Genomic DNA, 24,653 nt, shown 5'->3' on the forward strand with positions numbered 1-24,653 from the left:
GTAAGGAACTCGGAGCAACGCAACAAGTTGTGGTGATTTAAAGGGATGTCTGTGTGCCTAGTGTATAAAACATCTAAAACTGACTTGGTCGTCACCACTCTCTTCACTATCACTGAGCTGCAGGTCGTCCTGGAGCATTCTGAAAGACAACCAGAAGATAAATATCAGCCAAGGCAGACACATTTTCAAGCAGCAGACACTGAAAAAGACTTGGTTTGCACTTGCCAAAACAAACCAACCTCCCACATCCTTTTTGAACATTTGGCATGCTCAATCTGCTAAACCCTCTCACTACCCGAATGAATGATAAAACGACAACACACAACCTCAACGTTTTACTATGCTTTCCAGTCGATCTCAGGAGCTGCGCAATTGGAGGTCAGTGTCATCGGCTGCCATCTACAGGCAACTGAGACAAAGTTCTACGAGGGCAGTGCTCCTCAACAACGGTTACCTAGCACACTAACACAGAGAAGAAAAGTTACCTAGGCACTAAGACCGCAAGGTGGCGTGGAAGAAATCTATCTGCTCCTTGTACAGCAAGAAATTAGCACGCTATTAGCCTCCACTGGCTCCCCAAGGGGCAGAAAGCATCGTCTTTGCACCAGAAACTGTGCGTGTTCACACTCTGAGGGCCTGTGAATATTTCTTCTGTCACAGGAGTTCTCTTTTTGCTGCTGAAGTTTCCTATCGCACATACATAAGTAAATGCCAAGGTCAAGCCTTTCTCCTATTTCTTCTCTACACAATGAACTTCACACTTGTGCACATCTCAGCAGTAACCATAACATTGAGCAGTTCAGATACTCAAAGTGGTTTACGAGTTGGGAGGCACAAACTCTTTTTTACTATTGCTAGAGTAGAGAGCAGGCTGCCCGCAAATGTTTCCAAAAAGCCTAATTTAGTCCTCTACCTGCAGGTGCTAACTACTGCTGGCAATTTCAATGCATTACCGAGGTCCTTAAAAGGCTGGAAGGGAAGGATTTGTGGGGAGGGACCCAAAGTTCTCCCAAACTGTTATCCCCCACTTTGGCAATCATGCAGGCACCCCCAAAAGGAGTTGGAAAGCAGACAGGCAAAACTCTTGTTATTCAAGTGTACGGTGGTTCAAATCTTGAAACTAGCTGGAGACTGACTCCTCAACCCAGAGAGTTACACAAGTGTCCAAAAACTGGATAAAACGCTTAGGAACCGAGACAGGGGTTCTAATCAATCAGGTCAAAACTCTGCTTATTTCAGCCTCATTTCAATCTAAGGGCTCTCTGTGAGAAATAAGAAAAATAAGCCTCCAACCCTTCATGACAACACATTTTATAGCATGAAAACAAATATGAAAGATCCCCAGCGAACCACATCACCTTGGAAAAGTGGGGAGAGAGTGTTCCTGGTGCTTGTTAGGAGAAGGAAAACTACAGAAACCTTCACACTCTTTTAAGCCTTCATTTCAAATTATGAACAAAGCGAAAAAGATTTATGGCCCTGTGGGTCACCTCTAATGACCCTGAGCAGTTTGCTTTTATGATTCCATGACAAAAGAGAAGTAAAAACTTTGAATAAAAAAGTGATTCCCTTATTTAAGTACTATCCCCACTACCTAGATAAATTCTTTTACACTCATACCAAAGCAGTTGACATGCATGGAGATACTTTCATTGGAATAGGACCGTGTTTACGGTTGAAGCTGGCACGATCTCAAAACAAATAATTCCACAAACCAGAAGGGACGAATCTACTCTTGCCCATGGAGCAGGACAGCATGAAGAAACCCCAAAGGTCTCCTTGTCTACCAGTACGGAGCCAACCCCTCCTGCATAGGTGACACCTCCTGCAAAGGTACTGACCCCACAGTCCCCAAGTACCTCTCTCTGATGCAGAAGAGGCTCTCAGTGCCACAAAGGCGCTGTCTGATTACACTCATGATGACCTACGCGCTTTCTTTGTTCAGGCATTTTGCCTTTGCCATTCCCCTGTGACTATCCTCCTCCATCTCCCAGCCTCCACTGCCTCAGTTCCTCACACACCTTCTCAGTGGAAGTCACCTCTTCCCTCTTCTTTAGAGGGACAGGAATCACTATGAGACACCACCTTGGAAAATGAGGCCCCCGAATTTCCTACAGAAGGCAAATGGCATGCAGTCTGCAGCAATCCTGCCTGTGCCAACTTCGCACGTGGGCTAGAGCTGAAGCTCACCGCTAGTCCACTGAGGCATAAATAGGAAAAAAGGAAGGGTAGCAACAATACAGCCACTCTCCACACTTCTGGGCAGTTTGGCAAATGTCTGTTGGCATCTCAATGAATTGTTGTTTTTTTTTTCCCCCCAACCCATTAGGGAAAGTAATCCTTCAAAGGTGATAATGAACAAACTTCCAGGGATGCTAAAAAGTTCTGAAAATGTTTTCATTTTTTGTTTTGCCTTAAGAATTGTGGATTACAGATGCATTTCTTTTAGAGGTTAAGAGAATAATGCAAGGAAACTCTATCTAGATCTTCAGCATAAAAGAACATCGCAACTACTTAAGTTCAATTTAGGTTCAAGGAAGGAAGAACACTAAAACTTTAAATGAGTCATACTTCTACAAGGATAGACAAAACCAGTTTCCCCAAAAGAAGGTTTCAACAAATTGTTAAATAGCCTAGTTAAAGAAAATAAATCTGCTTTAATAATTTTAATGCTTTAATTAGCTCAGGAGTTAATAGATGCCGAGTTTTCATTCGCAGGACCTGTTCATTTGCAGCTTATATACACGCCATCAATCTCCCTGTAAAGCTATTTAAAAAGAGCTCTTTTAGCGAGAAGCAGCACTAAAATTAACATCACTTGCCAAACAACCCCACTGAAAGCACAGGCTGGTCCCTCTCTGCCAGCCAGGTTAAAGATGCATCACCAAGAAAGAGCTTGGCATCTCCCCTCTTAAAAGAAGGGCTGCTTCCATTCCAGTGTAGCCAGGTGCTAACTTCGGGGCTCTATTCAAGAATGAAAGCCATCTGGGAAACCCTTGCATGCTCTGTAAAGCTGAATGCTTAATTTGGGCACACAGAGGCACTGGGATTTCAACTTCTAATTAACCAGCACAAACGCTGTTTTCAGCCAGCTACACTTTGTAATGCAAGCTACTCTAGGCAGCTGAATTTTCAGACAGTCACGTGTGCGTTAAACAGCAAAGAAAACAAGCCCTGTTGTGCAAATGAAACCAAAAACAAAACAAAAAAGAAGGGACGCATGAGTTCGAGGGAAAGATGTAGAGGAAGTTCTTGGGCAAATCTTGCTTAATTCCATTTGGGACGTAAACCTAAACCACCCTGTTCCTCCTGCTTCAACTGCCGTCGTCGATTGTGGGTATGCATGTCCCTGGGCAGATGAGTGCTGGCTCTGAAGTACCCAGAAGGACGCCGAGCAGAGAGGGGATGTTGGCTAAGGACAGAGCTATGTACCATGCCATATTTACAATTCTGGACCTTTGGGCTAAGAAAGGAGTATTTTCAGATTCTTGTTTACAGTGAAAGCCTCTTCTCTCTCTGCCACCTGGAAAACTGACTACAGTTCTAGGGGGATTTTTACAAGCAGCTGAGAACAGTTGAAATAAAGATGATGGTTGTAGGGTAGCTGAGGAGGAAGGCAGAGCCTGCTGCAGTTGAAACTAGTATTTTTAATACTGCAGTGAAAATTGCCAGAAATTGTTCAGGAGGAGCAAGCTGGGGTGGAAGAAGGAGGAGTAAAATAAAGAATGGATTAAGGGAGTAGCTGATTGCTCCCAGTGAGGGCGGGCTCCTCTGCATGATGCTGGAACAGTATAAAAAGGGTTGTTTTACAGATCTTACAGAGATTGAATGCAAAATTCTACAATCTCAAACAAGATGGAGAGATGCTCTTCCTCTTAGTTGTGACTAGCCCAGTTTGGGGGTTTTTTAATTAAATTGTTCACGATAAGGAAAAGGAAAACACATGGAGTAAGCTTTGTGGTCTGTAGTTTGCAGCCTTCCATGGAACATGAGATCTTTATATATCACATGGACTGATAAGCATTTAATGGTTCAGCAATTGCCTTGCCCAGGGACGCCTTAGCTTTCCAGACATGGAAAGATTTCTATTTGTTACTCAGGGCTATCAATGCTGCCAATTTGGCCAGGTTAATCCTGAAAGACTAATGTCAGCCCACACAAAACTACCTTCAAGCAATTTCTGTAATTAACCTAATTAATAGATAATTATTAACCTAATTAATTATTAACCTACAAGGAAAGTACCAAGTTATTTTATCCACCAACTTAAAATTTTCTATTGGACCGATTCATTTGTTAGTTGGCACTCCTTCCTAGCCTTGTAAAACTTTTGCAGTGATTACGCATAAACATCTTACACTGAGACTCAAATTCTAAGAAGCTTTCTTCTGAAAGAAAACGTAACATGATAGGGAAAAGAATAACTAGATAAAGAGAAGTAGAAATATATAAATACTATTTAAAAAAGCTCTAGAAACTTCATCTTCACCCCACTTTGCAACAGGCTAACATTCTTAGAATATAAATAGAGGTTTTTAGAAAGTCAACATTTAAGTTTTTGCCTGTTTGTTTGCTTTTAAAAATGAAAACAGAATTAAGACAACACTTTTTAGAAAACTTTTCCTTGCACAATTGCAGAAAGTTCTATCATACGATTGCTTTAAAATTTCACCCCTAGTTTTCACAGTTTTGGTAGCTGTAGCTTTACGAGCCCCCACAAGCTTCAAAATTATATGCAGAACAGATCAGATTCATTTTGTATCCCTTATCATTTATGTCAGTTTAATAAATTATTAGTAGTTTGAATAGCACTAAGTATGACAAGATATTATGTAGCCACAGCTACATAATATTAAATAATATTAAAAGAGAAAAAAACCTTAAATCAGGTACATTAATGGTTGGGTTTCTTTTCTTCAGCTTTGTTTTGTTTTTAACACAGTCATTATAATCATGAAACAGTAATGTTTCTGTTGGTGAAAATTCCCTGCATTGAAATTTTCTGAGAAAAATCAGACTGGTAAAGCCTTAATCTTCAGAATCATCAAGTAAGCCAAACTGTAATTCATTCCAGGGTCATTTAAATAACTGCACAGTAGAGATGGGAACTGAGTCTGGTTACTTACGATGTTCTCGGCTGAGAAATAGGCAACGTTTTTGAAGGTGCTTCATACTGTTCTGTAAATCAAAAATGAATCAGTTGCTTTTATTTGCCTCACACTAAAGTAGGTATTTTAACCTATGGTCTCTGAGCATCAGATTAGAAAGTCACCTTCTTCCAGAATGCAATTGTTTGCCATTAAGATTATTCATCACTCCAAACAGGGTTTCCTAACGAAATACTGCTTGCTCTCTGTTGAACTGCTGTCTTAGTTTCTAGGTAATGAGTGTATGCAATTTCCTAAGCATTTTCTAAATTCATCACTGTTCAACGTTGAATTAAATTCCTTAATCAATGTAAACATTTGATGTTCACTTCAACGTATAGCACACAACACACAACTATCTGTCAATACACACATTAAGTGCGTTTTCTTTGGATTTCTACTTACTCTGATTCTGTGCTACAGATCCAACATGCTGTGATTCTTAGAAAGAAAGGACAAAGTGCAAATTAAGAATAAAATAAATCAGCTCTCTCTTAATAGCAGCATATTGGTTACGTACTGTAATAAATACTTTGACTAACTTGTCAAAGTATGACTTTGAAGTGTCCAATAGTCTAAGCTGGCCTGACATAGCTTAAGATGGACAGAGAAGCGATACGTGCTACTGCCACCAAAAATGCGTTCCTAGCACATCAGTGGTATGTGCATTTTTGAAGAAATATTAAAAAAAAAATTATAAGAGCTGCCAAACACTTCTGTTTAACACAGTCAGCAAGTATTTTTGTTGGCAATAAAGATGAAATGGTTTTTATGCGGCAACAGAGATGAGATGCTTAAAATGTTTCGGAAAAGCAGTCACATTTCAAGCCCACAATTGTAACAAATGTGTAAGTCATTGAAATATTAATTCATTCATCCCCCTCTGGCTCAAACGTCTTTCAACTCTAAAAATACAAATCTTGCTTAAAAAAATAAAAAAGAGGAAAGACAGTTACACTACCATATAGCCCACGCAAAACCAATTACTCAGAAGCACAATCTGATCTAATTCTCAGTAAAATGATACATTGCAAGCAGCTGTTATACAACTCAAGATCCATTGTGCTTTAATTTATCTGACTTCTAAAGATAATATCTCCTAACAGCCTTTATCTATGAAAGAGGGACAAAATCAGATGAAAACACATGCAAGAGCCGGAAAGAGTTCCTCTAATTTATCAAAAACCCTGGCAAAAAGAGGGTGTTTTACCTTTGTTGGGAATGGAAATTTGGAAGGCTCTGCTGTACTAGGCGTATGAATAGCTGTCAGGGGAGGTGGCCATGAGTGGGTCATTTCCTGGAAAGAGATTGAGAGAAGCGGCTTACAGTATTTTTCGCTGATACACACAGGTGAGGTTTTAAGCTTAAGAGGTTCATACAGATCTTCCCATAAAGTCCTTATTGACCCGATTGTAAAGCTGAGCTGGTACCACAGCAAGAAACCCTCCTTTGATCACAGCAGCCAGACCATGGAGAGGACTTGCTCCTCTTCTGCAAGCATACTCCCATTGCCCAAGTAATAGCAATCTTAGTGAAGCTCGTAGAGAGTTAAGTACATATTGTATTTGCAGGATTAGGCCTCAGTCTTACAGCTATCACAGTTAATAAAGGGAAAAGTAAATAAAACCTGTATGAGTAGTTCTGGGGTTCCTCAAAGCACAGGACTTTCCTGTTCACAGAAGTTCTTATAACCCCTTACAGCAACAACACTCCAAAAGGCTTTTCACATAATGTGAGGACGTCAGCCAGAGAGTGCTGACTGCCAGCCGTTCCCCACGCTATTCTGCCTGGACTATTGGCTTTTGCTCCGACCGACCAAGACATCTTTGACACAGAGCTCTGGGACGTAGTTTCAAACCAAAGAAAGAGACTGCCCGATGTGCTATGTCTTCAGGAATTCTCCTGCCCTGTTCCCCTGCCCTCACTCTCACCCACCATCACTAACAGGTGAATGAAAGTTAGGAATTATGTTCGTGCGGAACACATCTCATGATGAGCATGCACCACACGCAGTTTGCTCAGGGGCTTAAAAAAAAAAATTATGAGAAACGTGTCGGTACAAAGTGCATCTTTGTACTTTTGGCATGAAATAGACTGAAGCGTGAAAGTCTACTGTGCCATAATTTACAAGTGCCGTTTTTTCAACAAGGCACAAATATGAAAGTTTAGGAGTGTCCCTAGTTTCCTTATCTATTAGGAACAACATGAAATGCAAAGATACATAGGGAATGAAACCACATCGCTACCTTTGGCTCTATAAGAAGGGATTAGAGCAATCTGCAGGGGTTTCTGTGCAAAACTTGGAAGCAGCCTACAACTAACCTGAGTGACTATTTGATGGCACTGTTACCACCCTTGCCTTCTCTTTTCTCCCCTCCCACTGTTCAGCTCATTGCTCGCTTCACTGACTAGCTCTCCAATCTTTCAGTAGATTATAAACTCCTCAATATACTGCACTACACCTCTTCATGCATTTGTCAGTGCTTCCCTGTGGTTGCTACAAAAATAGTGTTATGCGTTGCACACAAGGCAAGAAGACAGGATGTCTTGTGAAACACAAAATGATGCAGTATTTCCAGGAGGAGTACTTGTGCTGCAATACCAACCAGTGCACAGCAGCTAGTGAGCACCTGTGCACAACTACCTTTCAGCTACAACACTGCCTCAAGAACAGCTTCTCGAGAGCAATAAAGGCATCAGGATCTGAAGCAACCTGAAGCAACAGTGAGGGAAGCGAATCACAGAAACCAAACACCTGTTAGGACTCCCGTGTCTCAGAACAGCATTTGACATCAAGGAACTGTCTTCTCAGTATCAGAACGACCAGCCATTTTTTACTTTATTAAAGTGTTTTTTACTGAAGACCTTTATTAAAGGTCCCAGTGCATTTTCACACCCTGCACAGTGAATGGGTGACGTACTCAGAGCCAGCTACTGGAAGCCTGCACACTGCTCACAGAGCCGACTCTAACACAAAGTTACGGAGACGGTTTTGCATCAGAGCTGCCTTAGCTTTGCACGAATGGACTATAATTACAGTGAAGAAGAAACAGTGCAGCAGCAGTGCCCTGCGCAGGCAGGTGGGACGGATGCAGGTGCGTGCTCCTGTTCAGGGCCATGCTGCTGGGGCTGGCAGTATGGACAGCAGGCAGCATGTCCAGCCCCTTTGGAGGAAACACACTCAATAATGGCAACCCCCTGACTCGACAAAGGAGCAGCTCTGGCTGTTTCAGATGACTTGTCAGTCTTGCTCTTGAACTGCACCACACTGCATTACACTTACATACTGATAGGAAGACCATTATTGGTCTTCCAACTCCACCTGTATCTGAAGCTTTTATCTTTACTGCTCCACGGCATATCCCAAAATACACCACTTTTAGTGACTACAACATCCACTGACAGAACAGAAACAGAATGACATTCTTTCCCCACACGCTAGTTTAATGCATGCAAAATATAAGCAACCACAGAGACTGATTATTTAAGAGCACCTACCTTCAAAATTTCTTCAATGGAGTGGACATCACTGGGGAAGGTTTGCTACAACAAAAAAAGAGGGAAGCAGCATGAGTTTGTTTTGTTTTTACCAACTGACATGAGACACAGATGCACTCATTAAACACTGGCTTACCAACAGTTCTATAAATTTCATGAAAGCCCATTAATAATAAAATCCTAGTAAGAATTAAAGGCCCCATCAGAAGGCCAGTTAATAATGCACTTCTACAAAGCCTGTTCTTTTCAAGTCTTTAGTAGAAGATACATTCTAAGAAAGATTAGAAAGAAGGAAAGTGAAACAGCTCATTCAACAGTGGTGCTCGTTCAGCTGGCAGGATTCCTCTTGTTTCGTGGCTCACGTTCTTCTACGAACTCATGTGCTTTCAGCAGAAAAAGAAGCCAGTACAAAGCCCTAAGCTTGGAGAGGGCAAAGCAGAGGTGGTTTTAAGTGGAGGAATCACACACCAGACCCTTGAATGCCAGCTCTTGGGCTCGTGGGAACATCAACTGATATTAAAAAATAGAAAAGCATACAATTGTAACTTGCGCAGTTCAGAACAAAACCTTGAACGTACTGCTGAGTAGGAACAACATGGTGATTTCTGGAAAAGTCTGCAGATGACCTCGATCAAGGGACTGCCCCTGTGCTTCCCCCACCCGTTTCACTGGAGCCCAGGCAGTGACCACCACATACGTGCCCACCTGGCATGGGCCAGGACTCCCGAGCGCAAGTGTGATGAGGACCTCTGAAAGGAGGCCATCTCTTTGCTGGTGCCCTGGCACTCCAGCAGTGCCACCTGAAGGGAACCAGGCAACAGCCGTAGCAGCGCCCACAGCTGCCTTCAACCAGGCTCCCGAGCCCAGGCACAACAAAGCTCTGGGGAAGAGCACAAAACGAAGGCAATGCTGGTATTTGCCAGTTATATAACAAACAGCAGACATTGCAGCCTGTGCAAACACATAAATCTGCTTTTAATGTATCAGCAAAACCACTGAGCGGCTCCTGGCAGGACACCCTCCTGCACACGTGCGACACCACGCATCAGCAGTGTGGGTACCGCTGGGCAAGGCGCAGGGGCTGGGACAAGCACAGTGAACGCCTCCTGCTCCTCAGGCACGTGGGGACGAGAGTAACTGCACAGCCAGGGCGAGCGGCGATGCCCCCTGACAGAACCCACCTGCCCCATGCCCAGGCTGTGCCTGGTGGGAGAGGACGCAGCAGCAGGGCCCTCCTTCCCATGCCCCTGGCAGAATTAGGTGCTGGGGATGCTCTGCAGCAGGACCTGCACTGTTTCCACGCACTGACTCGCCACCTGGCCACAGGGAACACCACTTCACTTCGATGGATCGGCTTATCTACTAGCAACGCATGTGTTTTGAAAGCACATGTCGTTTACACATCCTTTCCCAACCATTCCTATCAAAGGAAATTGGAATGAAAAATAACCAAAGGGCTGAGTAGTTAAAATGAGCAAAGTGCATCCAAGACCAGCTTCTTGCCTATAAACAAGAGATTCAATGGAAATGTTCAGCAATCAGCATAACCGCTGAAAAGGGAAAGGCCACTGAGACGATCCTTGTGTTAAAGGAAGAGGGTAACGAGCTACAGTGCCCCATCAGAGGGATCTTCCCCAGATCAAGGTAAACAGCAGAGCAAGCAAACACTTTAATCAAGTCAAAAAGTGTCATCCTTCACACTCTCACAGAAAGGTCACTCATCTGTTTCCCATATGCTGCACTATTTGCATTGGAGGGACGAGAGCAGGTATTACAGGGATTATTAAAAGTTACCAATCACTTCCAGATTTTTAGCAGTTGTTCAGCCACAAAAGATAGAGTATTCCCCATAAAGAGGAGGTATTTTTCAAAATTCCGATCAGAAAGCACAAAACAAGCTTTTCACTTATAAAATTCTAGCATTCAACTATGTTAAGAGAATGTAGGTAGTGAAGGTAAAGGAACAATCCACTACTTATTTGCGTTACAGGAGTGCTTTCTTACAGCCTTTGTCATTCATCAGTCTGCGCTAACAAAGGGATGGCTGAGTTAAGCAACCGGTACTCCTGGCAGACTCAAATTACATCTTCATTTTCAGATGAAGGCGTTAAAGTGAGCGGTCTTGCAATGTAAAAATAAAAAAAGGGTGGGATATTAAATTATAAAGGATAATTTGGAGTTTTTTCTATCTCTGATTCAACACACAATTTCTCTACCCTTTTTAAAAGTGTGTGTTATCAACACAAGTGTAACCTGCCTGGTGAGCAGTAAGTCGAGGCTACAAGGAGCTGAAATTGCACAGTTACATACTGATCAACTGTGGGAACCTGCTTAGAAGGCAATTTGGGTGAGGTCGAAGTCATGCACGTCCTCTCTTGGACTGTTAGCATCTTAAATGTTTACATTTCTGTTGTAAACTTCCTAAATAAAAAAAAAAATACAAACACCTAGATAGAGATGCTTCAGATCCAACAGGTATTCTATGCTTTCCATACCCCTGCCCAAATTCACAGCCACCTCCAGCATACGTATTCATAGCTTAATCTTCAGGCTGTTAAATGCAATGGATGTGTGACAATATCTCCTTTAGTGTAACATCGCAGAGCTCTCCAGCTTCAAAGAACTGAAGGAGAGAGCTGTGAAAATCCTTCCAAGCCTCATTTGCTTCAAATACAAAGATGTCATCTTCACCGTCACTGTTGGAAGACCTAGGCGGCTGCTGCTGCTGCTGTTGCTGCCGCTTTTTTCCCTTTATCAGATGTTGTTTTGCCTGCTCTGGAACCATGGATTCTGAAGCCATTGGCTGTTTCTTCTTGCACTGTGTCCATCTTCAAAAATTCATGCCAAGACAAAATCCAGCCCATCAGGAGTCAAATCCTAAAATGCAGTTAAATTCTGTTCATGTTCCTGTTCGGAAAAAAAAAACAAAACCCAACACAAAAAATGATGAGACATTAGGTACTGGTAGTACCTAACAATTTGATTACATGTTATAAATACTACCTATAACCTTACTTGGGGAAGGTGGGAGGAGAAAGCAGGGAAAAAAGACCCACAGTCAAGAACCCTACGCGGGTACCTTTAGGAAAAGCCATTGTTTGTGAACTTGTTGCCCACGCTTCTTGAAAAAAAGACAAGAAAAAGAAAAGGCAAGGATGTATCCTCCAACATTCCTGATCTCACTGCTGTGGATGGCAGAGGAACAAAAGCGACACGGCCCACACACAACCGTGTTTCTTTGGTCCTTAAATAGCATCTCTCATCACTGCTGCCATAGACAAACTATTGATCTGACCCCGATGGGTATTTTGTACATACTTATTACTCAGCTTTCCTCGGTCTCTTAAAAAGCTAAAGCAATCCTTAAGTGTTTTATGCATTTATGCAAATGTAAGCAAAATATAAAAAGCTTCTACACAATTAGAGAACAAGAATTTACACTTACAGAAAAATCTTGGAATGAAAATTATTTCCTTTTATCTAGCAACCTTATTAATCCAACAGATTGATAATTAAAGCATGACAATGAGGAGCAAGTTTGCTCCTGCTTGCTAGCTTTTATTTTATACTGTTTACCCAGCTTAGCTGAAGATATTTAAGGTGTCTAAGTTTTATACAGCTCGGACTAAAGGAATTGTAGCCATACTAACATCATAGCTTTCCCAGGGCTGAAAGACAAATCAGGGATACCACAGACAATGGGGAGAAGGTTTTTTCTGCTTCTGCCACTCGAGTATTTTACTCTTCCTGCTACTGTGAGCTTCAGTTAGGTTAAGATTTAAGTCCAGCTTTTTATTTGGAAAAAAAAAAAAAAAACTTAAGCATTAGGGGAAGAGCAAATATTTTTCCAGTTCAGTAGCATATTTGAAGTTTCAGCTCTGTGTGCCTAGAACTCATGGAAGCCACCTCAGTGAGATTTAGGCCATGCATCCACACGTTTTGTGGAAGATTATGAAGTCCACAAGAAAAAATGAAATACTGTTTGAAAGCATGGAGTTACTGATCTAGCTTACAAGCAGGAGTTCTGTTAGATTTTGGCAAGGAAAGCAAATGGATTTGTAAGGTTTTAAGACAAAGTCTCTGGAGACGGTATTTAGTAGCGTGTTCCTCTCTTACGCTGGCTACGAAACTTTGGTTTTCATGTTTTCTGGTTAATTTATTATGCATTCATTCTTCGTTTTATGCTAAGAGTTGATGATTGCTGTAGTTCAGTGATTTCTGCTCATGGACTCTGGTGTTGGAGGAAGTGGACTGGCTGAAGTAACAAAAAAATTATTCTACAATAAAAATGTAAGTCGCATGTCTAGGAGCAGACTTGACTTTCTTCTGGGATATTTGGAAAGCGTCCATGCTAAATTTAGAACTCCTCAGGCATCGGTACTGGAGAAAAAGCAGGAAGTCATACTCATTTCTGCTGTAGGTCACAGGGTTGTTGCCAGCTCCTCGTCCTGTGCAGTGACAAGGCTGTTGGCTGCACTGGGCCAGGCAGGTTAAAGTAATATCACACGTGCCTAGAATATTCACTGATGGTGCTGTAAGCAAGGTAAGTATTCTTCCTTCAAAAGATATCTAAGAGAAAGATCTTACTTATTCCAAAATCACAAACTAGTTCACAGATATTACGGATCACAGGATATTTACATAGTTTATAAGAAGGAATACCTTTTCCTGCTGAAAACTTAATTTCTACTATGCCAGATTTGACAAATTCCTATACTGAGATGTTTTTATAGTTAGCTAGGGGGAAAAATCTTGATATTTTGGTTCTCTTAACTTCAAATTAATCCTCAACTACTGGTATTCACCACCTTTGCTTTGTTTAACATTCCCTTTGAAGAAGTCACTATTATCATTGAGATATAAGCTTCCGAGACAACCTACTTAAGTTACAAAAGTGAACATAAAAAAGCAAGAGGAAAAATGAGAGAGGTTGAAATGCTGTACAAGGGTTTTGAAAAGCACCATGTATTATTCATTCAGAGGTCAGATATAGCATCTTTAGCCTACACTTCCAGGGAACTCTTGCTTGTTTTGGTCCTGTCAGTCTCCTCCTGTCTCCAAGATGCATCTAGAAGGTTCCTAAGGATGTTTCATTTAAGAAATAGGACACGCCTCTTAAAGAAAAGCAAGTTCAGTGCATCAGTGCTATTGCTTCTTTGTGTTACGGCCTTGCCCTACTCTGGTGACCAAGTTACAACTCAGACCTGCTTGGGATACATTGATCTGATGTCAGAAGTACAGGGCAGATGGAGTTATTTTGCTTGAACAAAATACAGTAGCTCAATGCATATTGAGTTCAGGATTCTTATTTCGGCTTAACTGTCCGTCCTATCGTAGCCAAAACTGACATTCCAGTGAAAGACTGAGGGTTATTTTCTTCTTTTTTTTCAGGTTGGTCCAAAGCTTATCTCCTGCCACAAACTGGTGCTAGCTTGTGTTATACCTTACTTTAGAGCCATGTTTCTTTCGGAAATGGCTGAAGCCAAGCAGACATTGATCGAGATCAGGGACTTTGATGGTGATGCAATAGAAGACCTGGTGAAGTTTGTGTACTCCTCCCGGATTACTCTGACAGTGGATAACGTCCAGCCTCTCTTGTACGCTGCTTGCATTCTTCAGGTGGAACTGGTAGCAAAGGCGTGCTGTGAATACATGAAGCTGCACTTCCATCCCTCCAACTGCCTGGCAGTCAGGGCATTTGCGGAGAGTCACAACCGCATTGACTTGATGGACATGGCTGATCAGTATGCTTGCGAACACTTTACAGAAGTGGTGGAGTGCGAAGACTTTGTGAGTGTGTCACCACAGCACCTCCATAAACTCCTGTCCTCCAGTGACCTGAATATTGAAAACGAAAAGCAAGTTTACAACGCTGCTATCAAGTGGCTGCTAGCCAATCCACAGCATCATGCGACGTGGCTGGATGAAATACTTGCACAGGTAGGGCAGGCTGAGGCGCCGTGTGCCTGTCTTGTCACTGGTTTTGTTGTCTAATCAACTGTTTGTCCTTGGGTAGATCTCATGATGAAAATTGTTCTCGGCAGTTGGCACCTCCTCTGGTATTCGCAGTTGTGAGTTAACAGTAGAATATCAGGAAGAAGTCATATTCTTCAGTTTCTCTTGTGAGATGAGTACTCACTACATGCTCGTGGCTGGGGAGTGGGGAGCCAACAAAAAGCTGCATCTGTGTTAGAGCAGAAAATTCTTAGATTTACACATAGTAGAGTACATAAAGCCATCACTTCACTTGGTTTGATACTACTACAGCCTGAAACACTCACTTCCCTTGCTGGTAAGTGTTTGTACTTAAGAAAAGAGAGCAAAGCTGTTGAGGAGCTTTTTACGTGTCTAGGAGAGTAAAACTGTAACGGAGATGTGTCATATCAAGTTGTGCTACTTCTAGAATGTTCCTATATTTAATTAACAAAAGACCAAGACATGTTAGCCCTATAAGCAGGCTAGGAAACATATGCTAGACCATTTAATGCTCACTAGGCTAGCACTGCTGGTTACCTGTAGGAGTTAGCAGTTTAATGATCTAGACTTGATGAGAGTCCACTGCTTCTGAAAGAAACACATACGGGTATCAAAAGGTCACTTAGCTGAACTTATTTAAACACCCATCGGACCTCCTCCTGTCAAAGCGTTAGGTACGTCAGTTATTCAAGCTCCGTATGCGTTGATTATGGGAATTTAAAATACAGTATTTGAGACAGGTATAGAGAACCTGTGCTGGGGAGGAGGGTGGTACATGCTGTGCACTGCAAAATGCCCTGTGAATCTTAGCAGGTAGGATCAACTGTGCCATTTCAGTTGTCACTGAACTCCAGCTTGAATGTTTTGCATTCAGCAGAAGTGCTAATATTGGCATCATGTGAGTAAAGAGAGGTCCACTAGAATACTGCTGTCATTGTCTTCATGCATCATTTTTCACCTTTCCTGGTAAAAGATCACAACTGTTTATTAACTGTCTTCCCAAAACTTTCAGTTTCGTCTAGACTAGCATGATGGTTTTGGTAGAAAAATTCCTTCTTTAGTACACTACAATTAAATTTATAGGCAATATAATTTGAGATTTAAAAAAACCTTCATTATTACCCAGGTGTACAAGTAGATGAGATTAACATCTTTGTTTTATTCATGGTAACCAGTCTAGAATGAAACAATGAAAAAGTAAACCCCTTCCTGTAAATATGGGTTATTTGCCAGAGTATACGGAGCCATCAGGTGATTTGGACATTATTGCTAGCAGAAAACATGACTGGGCTTCGCGATAGTTATTATCCACATCATAATCAGCCTTAGGGGTTGCGCTGTCATCATGAGGTTCTGAATTTGTCAGCCTTGTGCTCTTACCGCATCACTTGCCTCATGAATCTATGAGCAGGGCTATGGCTGTGCTTTTAATCGGCCAAAACCAAGACAGGCCAAAGTAAAGGAAGAAGTGGGACTGAAAGCAAGCGGGTAAGGAAGAACTGGTAGAAACACTTGCTTACTTCAAGGCAGGGACATGTGTCAGCCATGTAACAGCACCCTTTTGCTGCTCTGAGAAGCACTGGAGATACTGGACTTCACAATTGCTGCTGAGCTAACTGGGAGGCGCCTGACAGCATCGATTCCAAACCTTAGGAAGTCAGATGCTGGTTTGCTTCAGTCCCCCCTGCTAACACCTGTCCCACCTTTGCACCCGATTGTACTTCATATTCCTCACTGTTTCTCTCAAAAGGACAAACGAACGGTTTGCTGAAATAAGTGACTGTGGGGAGGAAGACATTTCAAGGCAGCCTTGGAGAGGCTGACCTTATTTCAGATGTGCCCTGTCGCTGGGGATTGCTCTGGGCAGTGACCACCTATAGCCTTACCCAGAAGGAGCCTTTCTTTCCTCAGCCTGCTCACCAGCTCTCTGCTAGGGAACCACAGGAAGGATTTGGGGAAGGAAACAATTAGCTCTCAACGTTGGGGTTTTTTTAATCCTGTAGTCTGTCAAGTCCACACTAGAGAAAGGTGTTACTGCACTATCAATACCTCCTTAATAGACAGACACTTAGTTCATGCTGATAGTGTTTCCTCTTTGACTTGCCACCCAAAGAAAATCAGCCATTCTAGCAAAAGCCCTCTTATACTGGCATAGCAATGAGCTGAAAATTCACCCCCTCAGCAGACTAACCTGACACGGGCTATCCTGGTACAGTCACGGATGCTGCCTGCATCACATCAGGCAGGTGCAGTTGCAGTACAGGCAGCGGCACTTCTTCCTCCGCTCAGCCTGGGCCAAGGGGCAGTTCTCCACCGCTGCTTAAATGCAAAGGGTTGTAGCAAACGTTTGTCACTAAAAAGAACTGTTCGTATCGCTGTTATTCTGGAAAAAAAGTATGAACGCCTCCCTTTTTAGTGAAGAGCGTGGGGCTGGCAGCTGGCTCAGAAGCTGCCATCTGTTATGCTTGCGTCACTGTAAATGGTGAGACTCAGTCAGTTCAGCCAGTTACTCCAACTGTGTTCATTTCTGTCAGGTACGGCTGCCTCTCTTGCCCATTTGTTTCCTTATGGGTGTTGTGGCAAAGGAAGAGATTGTCAAGCAGAATCTAAAATGTAGGGATTTGCTGGATGAAGCAAGAAACTACCACCTTCACCTGAGCAGCAGGGCAGTGCCAGACTTTGAGTACTCCATTCGCACAACACCAAGGAAGCAGACTGCTGGTAATTAAATGTGTGTCTGATTATCCCATAGGGAGTGGTGTGGAGAAAAGGCGGTGCGTCTGTGCAGGGTTAGGTAGCTTGGTAGAAATGGTTGTTAATGACTTAATGCAAAACTGGGAAAGCCGTTGTGTACCTCTCTGGTAATTAGCTAGTGTGCTGCATTGTCCTAGCAGAACTTTAGCTGTCATTTGCTTTCTTTAAAGCATTATTTATTTATCCTGATTGGCTCTATCTGTATTAAAGCTAGAACTGTTAAGTATGTTGTGACCAGGCAGCATGCTCACAGCTATACCGACAACAGTGGACACTTATCTTTTGGCACGAGAAGGTTGAGCTAACTTTTAAACTCTTTGGCTAACCTACACCAAAAGTGAGTGATGAATATTAGACTGCAAATCCGAATTTTTACGTTTTTATATTTAACAATGTTTATCTCCCTGAGCAAAAAATCACAAAAAGCATATTTAAAATATGCATTGGTTTTGCATCAGCATAGATAGTTAATTGCCATAACAGCATGCCAAGCAAAGGCAAAATCCAGCACCCAGTTACGCAGGGCAATGACTGTGCCCCCTGAAGTGAAATATGACTTCTCCCGAACTACATAAGTTTCAGTTCACTCTGCTGTACAACTTTATCCCCCATCTTCCTGCTATTTTTCTGGAAACCTGTTTTGTCTTCTTCAGGTGTGTTGTTTTGTGTCGGTGGTGGAGGTGGATCTGGTGACCCATTTCGCAGCATTGAATGTTACTCTATCAGTAAGAACAACTGGTTCTTCGGCCCTGAAATGAACAGCAGGAGAAGGCACGTGGGTGTGATCTCTGTGGGAGGTCAGTAATGCTATTCTAAAGGCACTTGTTTGCTCCTTTTGGTGGAATCGGTACTTTTAATAAATAAATCTGTCTTCCAATGGCTTACCTGTTGGATATTCTTCAATTTAGTAAGGCTTCTTCCCCACGAAGGGGTTTGTGATTCTGAAACAATCTGAGAGCATGCTTACTGAAAAGATATTACTGTGAACTGGGAGTTGGGGTGGTTCAGCCTGCAAGAGGCTCTGGGGAGACCTTACTGTAGCTTTTTAATACTTAAAGGGAGCTTGTAAGAAAGATGGGGACAGACTTTTTAATAGGGGCTGTTGCAATAGGACACGGGGTAATGGTCTTAAACTAAAAGAGGGAAGATTTAGACCAGATATAAGGAGACATTTTTTACAATGAGGGTGGTGGAACAGGTTGCCCAGAGAGGTTGTAGATGCCCCATCCCTGGAAACGCTCAGGGTCAGGTTGGACAGGGCTCTGAGCAACCTGGTCTAGTTGAAGATGTCCCTGCTCATTGCAGGGGGGGTGGACTAGATGACCTTTTAAAGGTCCCTTCCAACCCCAACTATTCTATGATTCTATGAACGGTACATAGCCTCTTCTCTTAACAGGCGATTTAATTTTTTTTTAACCCGTTTACAAAAAAATAGCCTTACACAGCAGAGTCACCCAGAATTTGCTAGTACTCATACTAGCTCCCTTCACACTTAACTCCATACAGGCAAGTCACTAAGACCATAAATCTTCCAAGAACAGACCTACCTTTATTTTTGGGTCTCCATCTTCTGAAACCAGGTCCGTGCAGTCCAGAGCAGCTTAGCACCCATGATGCAACTTCTCCTTGTAAACGGTAGCTCCTGTGTTGCTGCAGCAGAACAGAGATTTCCCCCCCTCCCCCACGCCCCCCCGAAAATCTGGAGAGACTGATAGAAATGTCCAAAACTGATCTGACCTGCAGTACTCAAGTGATGGGAAGATTTTTTTGTCTACATATCTCAAGCTTTGTATAAAAGTCCAAGTTAGAAACAGATCTCTGGTTGAGTACAGCATATAAAAATATAAAGTCTGTACTTACTAGAATCTTGATATTGAAAACATTTGAAGACTTTAACCTTTATTTGAGCTTGTTGTCTCCACATAGGCAGGGATATTGCATAAATGAAAACTGAAGTGTTGCCAAGCAATCTCTGTATCAAAAGATGCATATGTGTTTCAGGTAAAGTCTACGCAGTAGGTGGACATGATGGAAACGAACACTTAGGAAGCATGGAAGTATTTGATCCTCTCACAAACAAGTGGATGATGAAGGCATCAATGAACACAAAGAGGTACGTGATCCAAATTTTAAGTCCTAGTCTGCAATAAATAATTTCTTGCTGACGCTGAAAAACACCATGTCTGTCCTGTCTTTATTTGGGTTTCCAAATTGTGCTATTTTTAGTTTTGGGTTGGTTTTTTTTTTTTTTTTTTTCCTATTTTGGGGCTTTATGCTATCAAACACCTTTATTTACTAGCTGTAAAGCAAATACAAATTTGCATCACATACTTGCATACATCACATATTTTCAGAAACACAACGTTGTGTGTAACATACTATTTCAGTGCAAAACTGCATAATATCTCTCTCTCTCTAGGGAGAGGCCCTGGCTGGTAACATTGGTTACGTTTACACTTTGGCTTTCTTTTGTCACTATTCTTTTCTTTCTTGGGGGCCTGGCTTCTGGAGCAGAGAGCTCTTCTACTCCAGCTGTGCTTACATTCCCGTATCTAGGGCATTTCTGCTATGCCCGATAAAGAACTTGAAACTGATAGACTTCTGTGGGTTTTTTGCGCTTTTTAAGAATGAGCAAGATGACTGCCAGTGAACACGCACAGTGAAATTCTTCATGCCCAGGAAACCTTCATGCTGCCTATGTTTTTGCCACAAAAGGCCAGACGCACTAAAACACTTAAAGTCAGATTGAGGCTTTTTCTTGCCTTTTGACATTTAGGATTCTTTTAAGGAGTCACAGATGGGTAATTTTTTGTTTCCGCTGTCATTTAAATCAACCTCTTGAATTCTACATTCTGTTTTGTTATTTGTTGTTTCTAAAAGCATCATGTACAAGCAGGAGTGAACTACTGAACACGGCTAAGTCCTCAAGCTATTTGTAGCTGTGACATAATCAAAGTAAAAGACCCAGACTCCCAGAAGGAGCTTCTTACTCCTCCCTACTGCCACCACCACAGGGCATATTCTCTGCAAGCATCAGCCCTAGATTTCTGTGACATTTCTTACTCAGTACCTTGGTAAATGGAAGGGCTGCTGTGCCTTGGCTACGCTCCATTCCTCCCATTCATGGACATGGTGTCCGAATACTTAGTTGAGAAAAAACTGCCACCATTGATGCCATCTACGTTACCTGGTGAGGCAATGCAAGATAAGGTCAGGGTATCTCCCCAGTGTGTGTTCTGTAGAAAGACTGTGCATCCCTTGCTCCTGCCTTGGTATCTTCGCACCTGCCCTCTGTGTAATGAGGCAAGAATGTTCTCAGTGAAATGGTGAATCACCTGTCTTGGTACTTAAAGCAGAAACTTAATGCTTCTAATGAGTCTAGACCATACTTTGCATTTTGTAATACTGATTGTATTCTCATAATTGTAGATTCAGTAGAAAAAAATCTGACAACTATTTTAACACAGACTTAATAAAAAAGAAGAGAATGGAAGAAATTGTAACTAAATCTTTCTAGAGTTCACTCATCTAATATCCAGCGCAGGCTTGCTTTTATCACCCCCCAAAAAAATCATTCCCAGATTGTAGCAGCAGCTATACCAGCAAAGTTAAAACCAGCAGGTTTTGGTTCTCCATAAAACAAAATGTGGTTCTTCAATAAAACAAAATAGGAGGCGTAAAATTCAGTACCAAGAAATCACATAGCTAAGCTAACCTCATATATCTAAGCGTGTAATTAGAAGACTTGGGTCTTGGGTGACATTCAGTCAAAACAGTATTCCGCGTCCCCCTGCCTTTATTCTTTAAACAGGAGCTTTGTCTTTTTGCACTCTAGAAATATTCTAGCTGCAACAGTCCTGTTCATGGATCACACAATAACGTAGAGGTGCCTGGGAAAGCTGAGGTGAAGTCAAGATAAAACTCTAGAGCCCCTCTCACGGGAGGATGCAAACATACGAAAGATTTTCAGGATAAAGCTGCAAGACTGATGCAGGTGTACAGAGGGCCAGCCGCAGTTACTGGTCATTATTTATTATAAACTTCACTTTTAACATTTTCATTACTTTTTCCCCCATAGTTTGAAACAGGTACCAGTCAGGTAACATTGCACTTGATGTGTCTTTCCCATTCCTTTTCCTTAAGGACTTGCACTGAGGTGTTGATCCTGTGGTTTTCTTCGGAGAGGAATTGCTCTTGCCTCCCTTGGTGGCCCCATTTACGCAATAGGAGGTTTAGATGACAACACTTGCTTCAGCGATGTGGAAAGATATGACATTGATTCTGATCGATGGAGTGCAGTCGCCCCAATGAACGCTCCCAGGGGAGGAGTTGGCTCCGTAGCCCTTGTGGTAAGTGACTGTTTCCTCCCAAGTTGAGGCCATCTGAGGAACTGAACTGCTTTTCCCATCTGCTTTTACAAGGCAGAACACAGGATTTTGAACAAAATGCAGCTGGTAGGTCTTAGCACCTCTGGTCATCAAAATCCTACTGAGCTGTGCAAAAGATGAGGATATTTAGGATAATACTCAGATCAAACTGAACTGCCTATATGAAAACACAACATAATAGAAGTAGTGCGCAGCAGGAGTCTATCTATTGTTTCCTGGTAATAATTGAGTAATATCCATGACTAGCGATGCAGGAGTGCTGCTTATGCCATTAGGTTCTTCTTGTAAATATTAAAGCACTACCTCCTCCTCCTTCTTTCCGTCCTTTGTTCTCTTCCCTTCGCTCAATAAGAATCTACATTCTTCTGGTTGTTTCAACCCGATTTTGCACTAAATTTACCAGACAAATAATGAGCATAAACTAGCAAGGTATATTTTGCACAGACTATATAACTAGGCTGTATAATAGAATTTCAGACACAGAAAAGAAATACTTTCCGCTTGCTCAGAAAGAACAGGAACTTATTTTTCTTTTTTTTTTCCTCTGCCATCTTCTTTAGGTGGGAACTCGTCGGCCCTGTGTCACACTGCAGGGCAGGGGCAGGCGTGGCTGTGTGCTCTTGTCTCAGCAGCCAGATCCGGGACGTGGGCCAAGGATCCAGCAATGTTGTTGACTGCATGTGAGCTCTGCTGCCTCCTCCAAATTCCAGAGGAACGATAGGAAGGGAGGCACTGCGGAGCTTTTAAACACCGTGTTTTGTACGGTAGGTTAAGAAATGCAAACAATACATTTTCTTTGTGAAGATGTTACCTCCTGCAACTGTAAAGCTTTTGGTGGCTTTCTATCAGTAGTGATACGGAAAAGTCTGTGAAAACATGGAATAAAAGTATAACTCACAGGAGAAAACCTGCCAAGAGCTGCAATCATCCCATTTCTGAGAAGCTGTAATTTCAGAATCATTTGAGGCAACTGGTACAGGGACTCATTATTGAACTGTAAACCAGGCATGGGGTGAGGAGAGAGAGCAGCAGTTAGTACTGCTGAGCCTTACCCAACAGCCCTGCTACGCATTTTCTGAAGGACTCGAGTGCCATTTCATGTAACTTATTTTCGGGAATGTAGTCTTAAACATTTCCTAATTGTGCAAGAGCTTTGTAACACAAAGCGTCTCAAGTTTTAGAAGGTAACGACATCCCTGTTGCACACTAAGAGAAGTGGAGCAGAGAAGTTCACTGCCCATGTCCGAAGGGACTGCTGGCAGCAGTGGAAATAGCAGGTACTTGGTCTGAAACCTGTCTTTCAATGTACTTTCTCAAGCTAATATACTCGTTAGAAAGCTGAAAAGATTCTTGACCTGAGCTTACCCACTAGAATACTGGGATTCTCAAGTCTTCAAATAAAATTTGTAGTAACTATCCCCCCAAAGGCAAGTTTCTGTTGAGGGGTCATTCCTGAAGTAACGAGTGTAATTTGTCCTACTTTAAGATGGCAGTGTGTGAAAATGTCAGCTTCAGAGGTGTCCGAGTCACCATTTTTATACAAAATGGAAACATACGGTAAAAGTTGCAGTATTCTGTAAAGACCTTTAAATGCAGTTCTAGGAGATGACATGTCCATTTTCAGTAGCCAGTAGCAACTCAGTGGTAATTCTAGAGGTACAGGCTCTTTTAAGATAGTTAAGCCTCAAAACAGATGACTTAAAGCTTCTATAAGCCAAAGAGAATCAGCAACAAAAAGAATTGGAAATAAACCAGTACTTACACGAGAAATTGAAATATGAACTTGACAGTGTTGTGTACAAAGTTCTGTTGTTACGCATTCAGAAGCCCTGTATTCCAAGTAACGTCCAGCTGGAAAGACTGCACATTGCTGTTCCTGCATCACCGCGAACAGACCGACAACTGACAATCCTTTGTGACCAAAGTTTGTTCCAAGTGACGAGGGAGAGCAGCAAACTTCTCTGCACGCAGTAGCAGGGAAGAGGCAGGGCAGTACGACCATAAGGTACAATCACGTTTCGCTGTTGAGTTACTATCATTTAGCTTTTCTGTTTCAAATGGCTTTGCACTTTGGTAGCACCCAGGGACAAAGTGGACGGTACTGTAAATAATGAAACATTGCAATAAAACATTTGTACTTCAAAGCACCTTGTTTCTAGCATGACTGGAGCATGCTATTGTGGGGAAAGGTTAAAACAATGAGTCTTTTTTGGTTTCTGCAGAGTATAATTCCCAACCGGAAGCCTTTGTCAGCAGAGAAAATCCTGCGTTACGGCTGCAAACCATACCACCCTGCTCCTGCCCTTGCCCCCCGGCAAGGATGTTGACACCGTTGTGGCTCTTGACCTGGCTAGGAGGGCTGGAACCAAGAGGTGCAGGTTCCCTCTCTGGAAACAAACACGTTTTTCTATGGATGTCCTGGATAACACTAAAACTTGAGGGGGAGTGGGGGGAAGATTTTCCACAAAGTAGTACTGACTGTGAAACCAAGCTGCCTGGGGGTGCTGTGTGCCAGTTGATACTTTTCTCCTCTTGATGGGAAAGTGCTAGCACCCAAGGGTGCAGCCTGTGAATAACTCACACGCATCCGGACCACACTGACAGCCGCCGCCTTCCAGGCACCAAAGGGAGACGTGCGTGTTCAGCAGGGAAATAAGGTTACAGCAAATGCAGTGGGATTCCCTGCGGTGTGGGAGGAGCTCTGCTGTCAACCCCATAGCTGGAAATCAAGTGGCACTAGGGCTGAACACGACTGTAAGACAGACACTTCTCTTGTAGTTCAATTCGTACGCAACCCTCCCCCCCAACATTATTTGTGCTCGGGCTTCCGAGGCGTATTGTTAAGGGCTGGCGGGAAAACTGCAGAAAAGGTTTACAAGGAACAACCCTC

General features: G+C 42.5%; 2 protein-coding genes across 2 annotated transcripts in view; both read right to left on the bottom strand.

Annotated features, from left to right (window-relative positions):
- Positions 1-6,111, bottom strand: part of LOC309671220 (AF4/FMR2 family member 1-like) — a gene marked incomplete at its 5' end in the record, with an annotated part of 32,359 nt that extends 26,248 nt beyond the window's left edge. The window contains 4 exons of the mRNA XM_082482425.1: positions 85-139; positions 5,127-5,178; positions 5,553-5,580; positions 6,106-6,111. Coding sequence (XP_082338551.1) covers positions 85-139; positions 5,127-5,178; positions 5,553-5,580; positions 6,106-6,111 — 141 coding nt within the window. The remainder of the gene's footprint in view (positions 1-84; positions 140-5,126; positions 5,179-5,552; positions 5,581-6,105) is intronic.
- The window catches only part of LOC309670951 (kelch-like protein 8), a gene marked incomplete at its 5' end in the record, with an annotated part of 421,963 nt that extends 410,518 nt beyond the window's left edge, over positions 1-11,445 (bottom strand). Inside the window, 1 exon segment of the mRNA XM_082482091.1 lies at positions 11,230-11,445. Coding sequence (XP_082338217.1) covers positions 11,230-11,445 — 216 coding nt within the window.
- Between the last annotated feature and the right edge of the window lie 13,208 nt (positions 11,446-24,653).

This window comes from Vanellus vanellus (assembly GCF_965231255.1).
Source record: "Vanellus vanellus genome assembly, chromosome: 4".
NCBI classification, from domain to species: Eukaryota; Metazoa; Chordata; class Aves; order Charadriiformes; family Charadriidae; genus Vanellus; species Vanellus vanellus.